We start from the raw sequence: 12,230 nt of genomic DNA, 5'->3' as shown, positions 1-12,230 counted from the left end.
TAAAATGCACTGGAAACAGATGTGCAATCTAAGAGCTCATATGAGGGTCGTGTTGCAAATGAAAATGACATAAATGTGTACTGTAAATAATGAACATATTTAGTTATAAAGAAAAGGTTCAATGCCACATAAATAAAAAGGAAACAACAATGAAATAAAATGTGTTACATATTGTGATAAACCTGCACATAGGGCAGCAGAAACTGAAATACATAAGAAATGTATGACAAGGACAAGAAACAAGATGTGTGAACAGACAACAAACTCAACTCTAGAGATGTCTTTTTGTCACATTATAAAACAATTCTTATTTAATTGTACTGTTATTTCCTGTATTTATGTGGCATTATACCTTTTTTCTTCTTACTAAATGTGCTAATTATTTATAGTGTACATTTATGTCATTTTCATTTCTGTCAATGTTTTTTTTTTTTGCCTAGTGGGACTATACCAGTACATCATGTGTCCTGTATCACATGACTCTTAAGTTGCACATCTGTTTCCAATGCATTTTACACCCTGACAAAGATTCTTTAGTCGAAAGGCATTGGTTATCCATGTATTAATAAACTGAACCGGCCACTTGTTTTTTATCTTTAAGTGGCTCTCTGTGACTCTCCTTGAAGAGCACCTGATTTTTTTTTACAACTAACTACACAATGCCTTAACCCAGTGCAGCACTCCCTATTTTTTCCTGAATAACATGTTGGAATTCTTAATTTGGGCGGTGTTTCCCTTTAAGTAACAACTTTTATCAAGTCATTAATTCAAAAACCTGTTCACAGGCACAATTGGGCGTCTAAATATAAGATATTTTCCTTAAAATCTATAGAAGTCTGTGGCTCTAAAAGAAGTAGTGCGCTATCAAAGACTTTTAAAAGTGAAAAGAGAAAATTTTAAGACAGAAAATAACACTTCATTCTAACACTTGTGTTTCAACACTGTGTACCAACAACATCTTCACTCTCCACTGTTATCACAGCCTCTCTTGTTTGTGCTTAACTCTTTCCTCTGCCCCTCCACCTCCTCCCTCCCCTCAGAGGAGTAGTGCATCAGAGTCTGGTGTCTGTTCCTGGACGGGGCGTCCTTAAAGCGCAGGCCACAGTCCTCACACGCATACAGGAGCCCCTCTCTGCTGCTGCCTGCGTTTGCTCCCTCTGACTGAGCTTTGGTAACATCACCAGGACGTGCAGCCGTCGACACAGACGACTCTCTGGAGTTTGGAGCTGTGTGTGAGTTGGTGTCTGTGCTGTTGGATGTATTCAGCCCAACGCTGGTTGGAGGGAAAGTCCTGGGACGCCCAGGTGAATTAGCACTTCCTGCTGGTCCCCGATATGCATCCCCGGCTTCAGCCTCTCCAGCATGTTCAGGGGCCAGTCCGTGGACCGTGCGGTAGTGGAAGCGAATCCCGGAGCGGTTGGAAAAGCCTTTCCCACAGAAGCTGCAGATGAAGGGCCTCTCTCCTGTGTGGATGCGCATGTGGATCTTCAGAGCACCTGACTGGGTGAAACACTTCCCACACTGGCTACAGGAGTAGGGCTTCTCTCCTGTGTGGGTCCTCTGATGGGCCCGGACCCCTGCCAAATGGGGAAACCCCCTGCCACAAAATCCACAGGAATATGGCCTCTCACCTGTGTGAATACGCCTGTGGATCTTCAGAGCCCCTGACTGGCTAAAACTCTTCCCGCAGTCGGAGCAGGAGTACGGCCGGGCGCCGGTGTGCACATTGAGGTGGATGCGGAGGTTGCTGTGCGAGTTGAAGGCCCTGCCGCACTCTGTGCAGAGGAAGCCGGATGGTTTGTGGGCATGCTCAGAGCGCTGATGCTGCAGCAGCTGGGACGGTCTAGAGAAAGAGGCCGAGCAGTGCATACAGGGATGCAGCGACAACACCGACGTCCTACCTCTTTCCTCTTGCTGCTGAGTGTTTGTTTGTCTGTGCTGGTGGTGGCAGACCTGAGTACAGGTGGGAAAGGGGTGCTGGCAGGACAAGCAGGGAAAGGGTCCAGAGAGCTGCGGAGCATGAGAGCGGGCCAGCTGAGGGCAGGGTAGACAGGAGGTGATGGGACAGTGGTGGTGATGGAAATGATGATGGGCGTGAGCGTGAGAGAATGGGGAGTCTGTGTCCTCCTGGTGGCTCAGTATCTGGGTGCAGGCTTGTAAGCTGCGATGGCAACACAAGCAGGGGAACATGGAGAGGTGGGACAGGGAGTTAGAGGACAGAGGAGTCTGATCTGGACTCTGAGTCCCTCTGTCTGCATCCTCCCTCTGCATTCCACCAGCCACCCTGGTTTCTTGCTCAGGCGAGGTGCTGCTTGGTTCAGTCGTGTCAGGTAAGCACATGCTGAGGCTCATTGGAGCCGTGCTGCTCAGGTCTTTGGGCTGGCATCCAGCATCCGAGTTTTGGGGTGTGGATTGTCTGGGTTTCAAAGTCTCAAAGGAAGGTGGAGATGAGGAGTAAGGGCAGCCAGGGCAGGTGCAGGCGTTATGCACATCTAGACATAAAAGAAATATGGATTACAATGACATTAACACAAGAAAGTGACTCAAACAATCTTCATGTTGACCTCTCACCTTCTCTCCTGTCTCTGGCCTGTCCCTTCCGCTGTGATGCCCCGGGCTGGATGTACCGGCGTGGCTCCGCCTCTGACTTATCAGGGACAGGTCGAGGTTGTTGTAGAAGTTCAAGCGACGCACCTTTGAACCGCAGAGCATCACCACCACCACCACCACCTCCACCTCCAGTAGCCACGCCCCATGCTGTGTTCAGCATCTCTGGCTGATCCTTCAAGGTGTTTCCAGATGCGATGAGGTCACCAATGAACTGATGCATCTCCATCCAGGAGCACGGAGCGCGCTGCGGGAAGTAAAAGGCGTAGTTACACAGTCTGGATGCATTTAGTGTGAGGATAACCAAAAGTCTATGTTACTGTGCGATGACAAGAAATTATAATGCGTCACGACTTTAGCTAAAAAACCAACTGATTTAAATAACGGGGTCGCTACTTACAATGTCGCTACACTTGTCTTTGTCCATGAAATTTAACAAACGCTGGTGATTTCCGGTTCAGCGTTAAACTAACGGTTTCAAAAATGTCACTTTACGGCTAAAAAACAACGTCTTTAACAAAAAAAAAATGTACGTTCTTTCATTTATTTAGTATCATTATGACATTATTACATTTCCACTGTCGCCTGCTCCCGTTAAAACATCTCGTCCCCTAGCAAACATTGTATTTCCGGGTTCCTACGTCACATGATGCGAGTTGTAGTCTTTTTTTATGCCCCTTTTTTTAACTTAAAAATATAATATTAATTTAAAAAAACATATATAAACGAAACATTAAAAGATATTGTAATTATATATATATTTTTAAAACAAAACAAAAATATCTTTTTACGTTTTAAAACGTTCAGAGAATCTTGAGGAAACGTTGTTTGTAGGCTTATTTATATGCTTGTTATTTATTTATTTTAATAAACGTTACCCAACCTTCAGAAAACTTTCCTGTTAGATTTCTTTTCTTTTTTTTAGGGAATGATAGATTAAAGAAACTACCAGCAAAATTGTTTTAAATCTGTGTATTTATACATTTAGAAAAATACAAGTCTCACACATAGATTCGTATTTTAAAGCCTTTTGTTGATAGTAGTTTAAATGTAAAGTTATAATGGTTTATATTACAGAAAACTAGCACCTATGACATTTAAAAAATAATTCAATTTAGACTGCAAAATGACAGTAAGAATATACCATAGTTTGAAATCTCAGTTTTTGGAGTTGTGGTCTTTAAATCTCTGTACAGTTTGTTTTGATTTTTCTAATTTAAAACAAGTAGTTACCTAAAATTAATCCACACATTTTATCGTTATAGTTGGACCATTATCATTATAACTACACACTGATTAGATGCAAATGCACTTCACAGCAAATCTCCTGAGGAAAAACAGGATGTTCTACTGAGCTTTCTATTAGGATTTTCTGTGTAATGGAATGATCTGCTTAACTCTAAGTGAAAGCAGGATGTTGTTACTATTGTGCAGGAAATGTCAATTTTATTATCTTGGATCAAAGTAATCAGAGAAGTCTATTTTTCACTAAAATTCTTACCTGGCTGTGGATGTATGATTGTGTTTCTGACTTCCTGTTAAAGGAGACACAAGGCAACTTTTGGATTCAGAACAAAAGATGGACGTCAACAACATATGAAGTGATATTGCATTAAGGACAACTGTTTATTTGCCTTTAGTAAAAACATCAAAAGATACCTGCAGACTGTAAAGATTCAGCAAATATAAATCACAAGGTGACATTATGTCATGTTACTGATCAGTACCATTATTTGCATTCATTAAATATTCAACATAGTACTAAAGGTCAAGGGTCTGTACACAAAAATACAAATCATTTCAAGTTTTCAACTGAATATGAAGAAATCCAGTGTTTTACTTAACTTAATGCACATTAATAAACCTAAAGAATTAATTTCCCCCACACAAAAAGTACATAAAGGTAGAAATCAGGAATATGTTTTAATGCTGTGGAAAATCCTGCATGATATTGCATAGGCTTCATGACAGTAACAGTACCATTTTTGCTCCGGTGGCCACAAGCTTTACCCAAAATGGAAATAAAACATATGCCATGATAAGAAAAGAGCTTGGAATGTTCTTAGTTACAGAAGAAACAAAAATATTTCTTATTCTAAACCAAAACTCACACACTCGACTGCTAGTCTAATAGCTAGTTTTCCTTAAGAGTCTTTTCATAATAATGAATAAAGTAGAAAAACTAATTTTGTCATATAAGGGTGTGATGGTAGATACACTGATGAGACAGAAATATATACAATACAGAAGAGTATATGGTTCTGACTGCAGAATAACACCATATTTGGTTTACGTGGCTACGGGCAGGTGTGTCCTTTGCAGGATTTAGACACATCCTCCAGCAGGGACGGTGACCACTGATGGAATTTTATTCTCTAATATTTATTCTCTCTCTTCTTTTTTTTTTTTTTGCCCGCACTCAAAATGTTTATTTCTCTACATCAGCAGGGTGTGAAATATCAATCTCCATCTTTATTTCTTTATCTGTCAGCTGGCAAGATCTGGATGACCCAGAATCAAGATCAGTGCCAGGAGACTGAGGCTCTTTCTTAATGTCTATCATTAGTCCGGAGGATGTTCTGTTAACGTTCGCACCAGAGAGATCCATGGGATCCATGTTACACTGCTTCACTTCGGTACGTGTTGCTGTCTCTCCTGAATTTGTTTTGACAATCATTTTGCTATTGCTGTTTTTAAATTCTTGTCTTTTAGTGCCATGAGCCTCTCCAGAGATCTCAAATTCTTCTGGCTCACTTTTAACAGGAGGAAGAGAAATGTCACTCAGAGCAGACTTAGATGATTTAGACTTCTTTGACAAATCCAGAGGTGTGTCCCATTCTGGATCCTGTTTGATCCCAGTTACCAAATCGAGGGGGGCATTCAGTAGTGCTCCAAGAGCAGCGTTCAGTCCTAAATGTTCATTTGAAAAATGTGGGAGAGCCGCTTGAACCTGCATAGCTGAAACTGGTAGTGTGGGAGAGTTTGCAGATGGGAGTGTCAGGCCGTTGGCCTGAGTTGCACAGACAGGAAGAAACACGACAAGTTTAACACCTGGAGGCGGCTGTTTGTCGAGGGTTAGCTTCCATAATCCATCTGATGGACCAGAGCCAGAAGACACATCCCCTGTCACAAGTCCTGGACTAGGAGAATCCGTCACTGGTGCAACAGGGTTGTTTGAAACAGCAGCAGGCACAGCGGCTTTGTTTGTAGGATTTGATGAGTGTGGTTTTGCACTGACCCGGTTTGTCTCAGATGAGGAACTCTTTGAGGCCTGCCGTTTCTTGGGAGCACTCTAAGATGAGAAACACAACAAAATCATCCCATTTTACTCAATGACAAATACAAAACACAAGTGTGACATGTCAGTGTAATGAAGCTGGAGAGGCCTGTAATTAGCTTGAGACAGCTTACAATCACAGTTTAACTTTTAACATCACACCACAGTGCATTTACTAACAAGAGCAACAGCTTGGAGTAACATCGCCGGGTTGGCCTGCCACACGCCCACTCTGTAAATAAGGGCAAAACAAACCCACGCTGCATGCTGCTCCTAGGTCTGGGAGACTGTTGCTAACTTTGGTTAATGCTGGACAGCATTTCAAAGTGTGGTATTCAAACATCGTTTTGATAATAATTCAAATTTGTAACATTAATACTAATTGTGTGGAATTTTACCTTGATTAATCATGAAACCCAAAACCTTTCATCCCTTCTAGTTTGTAATCTCTTGTCATTTGCAGTTTGAGGCAGCTCCAAAATTTTAAGCCCCCTCCAATCAAACATGTTTTGCAACACTGTTATGTCACTTAGATGTTTGCAGAATGATGCAGAGTTCGACTAGAAGGCTGCTTTTATGCCTGCTGAAGCGAAGCATTTCTATGTGCTCAATATGTCCACTGTGTTTCCGTGGCACGTACATGTGAGCAGGATTTTGTGACATCATAATTAATTAGGAGGCAATTTGTTGTCTCGACGCAACTTACGTTGAGACTTTTCAGTAAAGTAGTTGACCATCACATTCTGGGTTTTTCAATGAGGGAGGACTAGATGTAATTTTCAGCAATGTATAAACCGTTTCACTGATGCTCTGTTGCTCGGGCAACAGCTTTGGTCCCTGTGTACTTCCTGTCAGTTACTGCATTAACAAACATTCTAACAGGAAATACAAAGGGACCCATTTAGAATGTTTATGTTGTCCAGTTTGAAACTGGTCTGTACTGGGTGATTGAACTCTTTTGGGAGAAACTGTGGACACTGGACACAAATTATTATTCAAAATGGAGTATCTTTTTATGTCTTAACATATGACTCATATGACTAACATTGACAGCCATTTTGTCAGAAAATAAAAACCAGAAGACAAACAGTAGGCAAACACTGATGGTGTAATCTCATTAAACAGATATCTGCAAATGCCTGCAGAATCTGTAGTCAACGGGACAAGATTTGGTATCAGAAGTGTTGTAGTTTCTGTGTGTAGTTCAAGAAGTACTGACCAATCATGTTTGAGCTGGCTTTGGTTGCATGCAGGTAAACGTGTTGAGCAGAAGAGGTGGAACGCATTGACTGAAATGCAATCTTGGAACCCATCTGCTATTGTCTGATGATTCAGATTTTTATTACTTAGTCAAAATGTTGTCTGGACCTGTCTCAAGTTGCCAGTCACACTGTAAACCAGTGGTTCCCATCTGGTCCAGCCACGGGGTTCAGATTTCTCCTTGCTCATAAGTTCAAGGTCCACAGGTTTAATACATTCATACTTGCGTTTGCCCATGTCATCGAGCCAGTTTGCTGTCTCTGTCAAGTAGCTGTATGTGAGTATCTCGCTCTACAGCAGCAGTAGGCACTTCAAAGTAAAAGTCATGTGCTGAAATTCACTGTACTTAAAAATACAGTGTTTTTACAAACTCAACATGTTTGCGAGTCACTTGTGGTCCACTGAGAATTGCAGCCTAACCCACTTTTAGACCATGACTCACCAGTTGGGAACCACTGCTGTTAACAATGACTGGCACATGGTAGAGGAAGTCTTGGGCCATCTAAACCTGAACCCCTGAAATACTGCCTGTTGCTCTCAGAGGCTTATCATCGTCATATGATAGCCAATGGCTTCCAAGATTGCTGATAGTGTGAATTTAGTCATTTCTTGTATCAAAATGTTTCTCCCCAGAAACCTACTCCTAAATTCTGGATGTTGGAGTTTCTGCTCTCACCTTCACTACGAGATGAACTGACTCAAGGGATTTTTATATCTCTGCGATTTCATTTTCATAGAAATTTGCATCATTCAAATTTTATTTTATCATGCTAAACTGAAACCAACGGCTGCATGGAAGGTGGGATATCAGTCTAAAGTGTAAACTTTGAAAGGTAACTTAACATCACTGGAGAATCTTGTTTTTGCTGCCTTCTAGTATTTAAACTTGTAAGCGTGTTGCAGTAATGTACAGGTGTACTCCAGGACACAGTGGGTGACACTACTGGGTGTAAAGCGCTCTTCTTCCGTGTGCAGTCACAGGTTAAATGGACTTTAAGCTTTCAACTAGAGAGGGCAGAGATAGATAGCTTTTTTAACATGGTATTAAGTTACTCTTTTAAGAAAGTGGCAGCCAGTTTAAACTTAAACTGTACATCACTGTAATACTTCACACTCACTGCGGGCTGAGGTGTTTGTCCACAGGTCTTGAGGTGGCTGTCATAGTTCTGCTGGTGAGGAAAGCCCAGTCCACAGCTCTGACAAAGGCAGGGCGACTTGCCTGCATGACCGCCCATGTGGGACATTAACAGCAAGGCCGACCGGAACCCCTTTCCACACTCAGCACATTTCAGCACCCTCTGGTGAGCCCCTGCATGTTTCTTTAGCTCTTCAGAAGTGTCAAACCTCTGTCCGCACTCCAAACATCTGATCTCGTCCCCTTTAGGCTCCTGATTGCCCCAGCACCCTGTGTCCTTTTTGTGCTGCTGGAAGTCCTCCTGACTGAGGAACTCTCTCAGACACGCCACACAGTGAATGCGTTCGGGCTCACACTTGTGTTGGCGGTACAGCTTTGCCAAGCGGAAGTGGCGGCGACATCGAACACAGGTGTAAGGCAACAAACCAAGATGGGAGAAGCTGTGTTTCAGGAGAGCGTTCTTCTTGCTAAAGGTCTTCGTGCAGTCTGTGCATTTAAAATTGCAATGGCATACCCTCCTCCGATGGCGCATGAGAGATTTTGAAGAGGGGAAATGGCGGCCACATACCTCACATTCCACTTCCAGCCTACATTTCTGCGACTGCACATGGTATTCACACGCCTTCAAGGAAGTAAACACGCGTTTGCACAGGTCACACTCGTAAAACTCATTCTCAAAGTGAGTTCTGGACAGGTGGAAATTCAAATCTGCCTCTGACGCATAGCTCCTCATACACACACGGCACTGGAGACGAGTCACTTTGGTCTGGGCGTGCGTGCGCAGGTGGACACGGTAATTGTAAATCTGGCAGAAGCGCTTTCCACATTCAGCACAGCAGTACGGGCGTGCTCCGGTGTGCAGGTTCATGTGGTCCTGGAGCTTAAATTTGGAGGGAAGCTGGAGATCACAGACACTGCAGCGGTAGTTGCCTGAATGACTTGACTCTGTGGAAAATTAAAAGTGAAAACAGATAAAAGTTGAGTTGTAAATTTAGCAGGCAGGAAGAAATCTTAAAGTAATTAGATATAGACTGAAATATCAGTGTGCATTTAGTACAACCTTATATAGAATTTAAAAAAGTAAGGCTGGTTATATTTTCTTGTCATAGTAAGCAAACCCCATGAAAATACAAGAACAAATGTCTAAAGCAAGATTTATGATTGCATAGACCCTACGCACGTCGCCTACGTCATTGTGAACATTTTTACTTGTGCGGTGGTGTGTCTGTGTCACTCTGCAGTTACACCTCCAAAACACTAGTTGGCGGTGGAGGTTTCTGTGAAGTGCTGTAAAGTTTAGTTGATTCAAAACACATTAAATATGGCTTAACAGAGACAATATCAAACACAAGTACACAAATTGGCTTCACTATAACTCAAACACTTGTGTTAACCCGGACGCATTTCCCCCACAAATACAACATGCTAACATTATTAGCGCCAACCTATGGCATTTTATGTTGTATAAATTAGCATAGCTACTAGCCATCTTTTCCTCTTCTCATATAAAGCCAGGGACAACAGCGACATTTGACTAAGGTAATGACACATAATTTGGCTCCATTATAACTAAGAAGATTCACAGACAAAACAACTGTCATACTAAACACGTATCCAAAGAAATACAACATGCTAACGTTATTAGCGCAAGCCTATGGCATTTTACATGGTATACATTAGCCTAGCAACGAGCGGAGATTTCCTCTGCTCATATGGAACCTGGATAAATCCCGAAGTATAAATTCCTAAGGGATAAATTACACACAAAATTTAAAATGCTATTTTGTGGAGGCTTTACTGTCTTCACAATTTATTGTTTCTTATCTGTGGAAAAAAAAGTAAATAAAAGCTTTGTTTCCACTGAGGGAAATGGTGTCAGTATACAGAAACAGACAGGAGGTCTGCGTCACCTGACGCGTAGTTACAATTCTGGGGAGGTGCACGTCAGGCTAGGGCTACAGCGTTGATTCAACGCAGAAGTATAAATGAACTTTAAGCATGTGAGTTTTCCTACAATGTCTGTTTTACTCATTCATTCTTAAAACAGGTTACAAATATATACTCTGTTTTTTGAGGCTAAAATTTCCAAAACAGTTAGGCAGTGTAATTCTTAACAAACGTTACTGAAACAACAGTAAACACAATGTTTGTTGGGGGCTATTTTCAGCGGTGGATGAATACACATTTGGAGCTCTAGGCGTGTTACCTGGCTGCAGGACAGTGTATGTGGGATTGAGTCAAAGTAAACAACAATGCCCAGATCCACTGCAATAAAGGAACGTGTCACCAACTGAAACAGTTTGGTTTCTTTAAGTGTTTTTAGTCAGTTTTTGGAGGAAATTTTTGGTCTGTAACGAAGAGACACTATGTCAGGAATCAGAGACAATACAAGACAATTGTTTGTTTCACCAGAATTGTTGACAATAACAAACATATGTTTTAAAAAACTGGATATTACGTTATTCCAGCCAAACCTTCTATGCTTGACAGACTGTAAACATTACCTACCATGTGCTTATGAGAGTCAAAATGAACGTGTCATACCATTGTTTAGTCCCTCCTCGTCCTCATCATAATCCTCTTCCTCATCAACCTCTTCCTCCTCATACACATCTGAAACCTCGCTGTCATCGGAGTCATCATCCACATCCTCCTGCATCTCTGCTGTATCCCCTTGTGCTGTGTCTCCATCATCATCACCAGCTTTATCTGCACTGTCACCCTGTTCAGTTACCAGCTGAGGGAGGTCTGCAGCTTCTGGATCGTTCCCTGTGAGCTCTGACACTTCAAGTGTCCCTCTGCCTTTCAGAGCTTGTTCATCTTGTGGACTCCGTGCAGGATTTCGAGGTGTACAGGCTTCTGACAGAGGGGATGAAACTGCTGTGGTTTGGTTTCTGTTTGAGGTTCGTTTGGGTGTATCTCTCACCGAGGTCTCCAGCGGCTGCACAACGTCCGTGTATCCCAACTCTGTTAGCTGGATGTCAATGGTGTACTCAATAGACATGGCTGCTGGCTGATGAGTCAGAGAGAGTAGTGAAACACAGGTGTTAAATGAGCATTAACACAGAGTTGTAAGTTAAAGTTCAAGACACAACGTGTATGTTTACGAATACAGGTACATTTGCAAATATTTCGCCTCACCTGTCGAGCGACTACATCTGTGGCTTTTCCTCCGGCTCTTCGTTTTCCGCTCTTATTTTCTGCAGAGCTTGCCAAACAAGTTCCCCATGGAAATTAATTCATGACGCACCTTAATGCACTGTTGGCACCTCGCTCACCTGGTACCTGGTGGTGGCTCAGCGTGGCTTCACTACATGTAGACAATAAGCTCTGCCCTCAGTGTTCGCTTTTTAACTCAGCGGAAATGAGACGCGAAATGTATACGGAAAGCACACAACAAACGCCTCAACACCATGTGAACACAGAGCGATAACAATTAGCTGATAAGCTAGCTGGAAACTGGCATAACCCGATCATAGAGGGGGGAAATGAGGAAAACAAATGAACCACCACAAGGAGCGGAAACGCGTGTGGGCGCTCGAGCACACCTGCTGTCCAGGAGTGGTATTACATGACAGGACATTTATTTATATCAGCTGGGTACTTTAATTTAATGCTACTTGTTTGATGGGAAATATTGTAATTTTTTCTGATAAGGTTTTTTTTTGTTATATGTACATAAAATAACACAATAGTATATCTAAAAGCTGCAACATTAAAATACTGCGTGCACATTAGTACATTAATATAAAGTAATGAATTAATAAAGCAGATATAATAGTAATAAAGCCTGACAGGTGTCATCATGCATAATGGGTAACTTTTGATATTTTATTTTAATTTTTAATTTAATTTTTTTTGGTACTTTACAAACTAAAGAAATAAAATAAAATAGATTAAAATAAAAATAAAACTCCATCTTTGGTGCTGTGTGACATTATGATACTGTAT

At 41.9% G+C, this 12,230-nt stretch overlaps 2 protein-coding genes across 2 annotated transcripts; both read right to left on the bottom strand.

Moving 5' to 3' along the window:
• Positions 1 to 168: 168 nt before the first annotated feature.
• Positions 169 to 3,279, bottom strand: si:ch211-79k12.2 (uncharacterized protein LOC568844 homolog). Its single transcript, XM_049584616.1, has 3 exons — positions 3,008 to 3,279; positions 2,572 to 2,854; positions 169 to 2,492 (listed from the first exon to the last, which is right to left on the bottom strand). The coding sequence occupies exons 1-3, from the start codon at positions 3,032 to 3,034 to the stop codon at positions 961 to 963; spliced, it is 1,842 nt and encodes a 613-aa protein (XP_049440573.1). The 5' UTR covers positions 3,035 to 3,279; the 3' UTR covers positions 169 to 960.
• A 927-nt stretch (positions 3,280 to 4,206) lies between these two features.
• Positions 4,207 to 11,814, bottom strand: wu:fe05a04 (zinc finger protein 418). The gene is made up of 4 exons (XM_049584602.1): positions 11,421 to 11,814; positions 10,824 to 11,292; positions 8,263 to 9,224; positions 4,207 to 5,899 (listed from the first exon to the last, which is right to left on the bottom strand). The coding sequence occupies exons 2-4, from the start codon at positions 11,281 to 11,283 to the stop codon at positions 5,036 to 5,038; spliced, it is 2,286 nt and encodes a 761-aa protein (XP_049440559.1). The 5' UTR covers positions 11,284 to 11,292; positions 11,421 to 11,814; the 3' UTR covers positions 4,207 to 5,035.
• Between the last annotated feature and the right edge of the window lie 416 nt (positions 11,815 to 12,230).

The sequence above is a fragment of the Epinephelus fuscoguttatus genome, linkage group LG8 (assembly GCF_011397635.1).
Source record: "Epinephelus fuscoguttatus linkage group LG8, E.fuscoguttatus.final_Chr_v1".
NCBI classification, from domain to species: domain Eukaryota; kingdom Metazoa; phylum Chordata; class Actinopteri; order Perciformes; family Serranidae; genus Epinephelus; species Epinephelus fuscoguttatus.
This window is presented reverse-complemented; position numbering and strand designations above follow the sequence as displayed.

What these genes read in the sequence shown, in the direction of transcription:
- wu:fe05a04 (XM_049584602.1), bottom strand. Translation starts at nt 11,283, where the DNA reads ATGTCTATTGAGTACACCATTGACATCCAGCTAACAGAGTTGGGATAC. An exon ending in CGAGGAGGGACTAAACAATG is followed by an intron (nt 9,225 to 10,823) that starts GTATGACACGTT and finishes AATTTTCCACAG; the next exon opens with AGTCAAGTCATTCAGGCAAC. An exon ending in GACAAACACCTCAGCCCGCA is followed by an intron (nt 5,900 to 8,262) that starts GTGAGTGTGAAG and finishes TTCTCATCTTAG; the next exon opens with AGTGCTCCCAAGAAACGGCA.
- si:ch211-79k12.2 (XM_049584616.1), bottom strand. Translation starts at nt 3,034, where the DNA reads ATGGACAAAGACAAGTGTAGCGACATT. An exon ending in AAGACAAGTGTAGCGACATT is followed by an intron (nt 2,855 to 3,007) that starts GTAAGTAGCGAC and finishes TACTTCCCGCAG; the next exon opens with CGCGCTCCGTGCTCCTGGAT. An exon ending in GGCCAGAGACAGGAGAGAAG is followed by an intron (nt 2,493 to 2,571) that starts GTGAGAGGTCAA and finishes TTTTATGTCTAG; the next exon opens with ATGTGCATAACGCCTGCACC.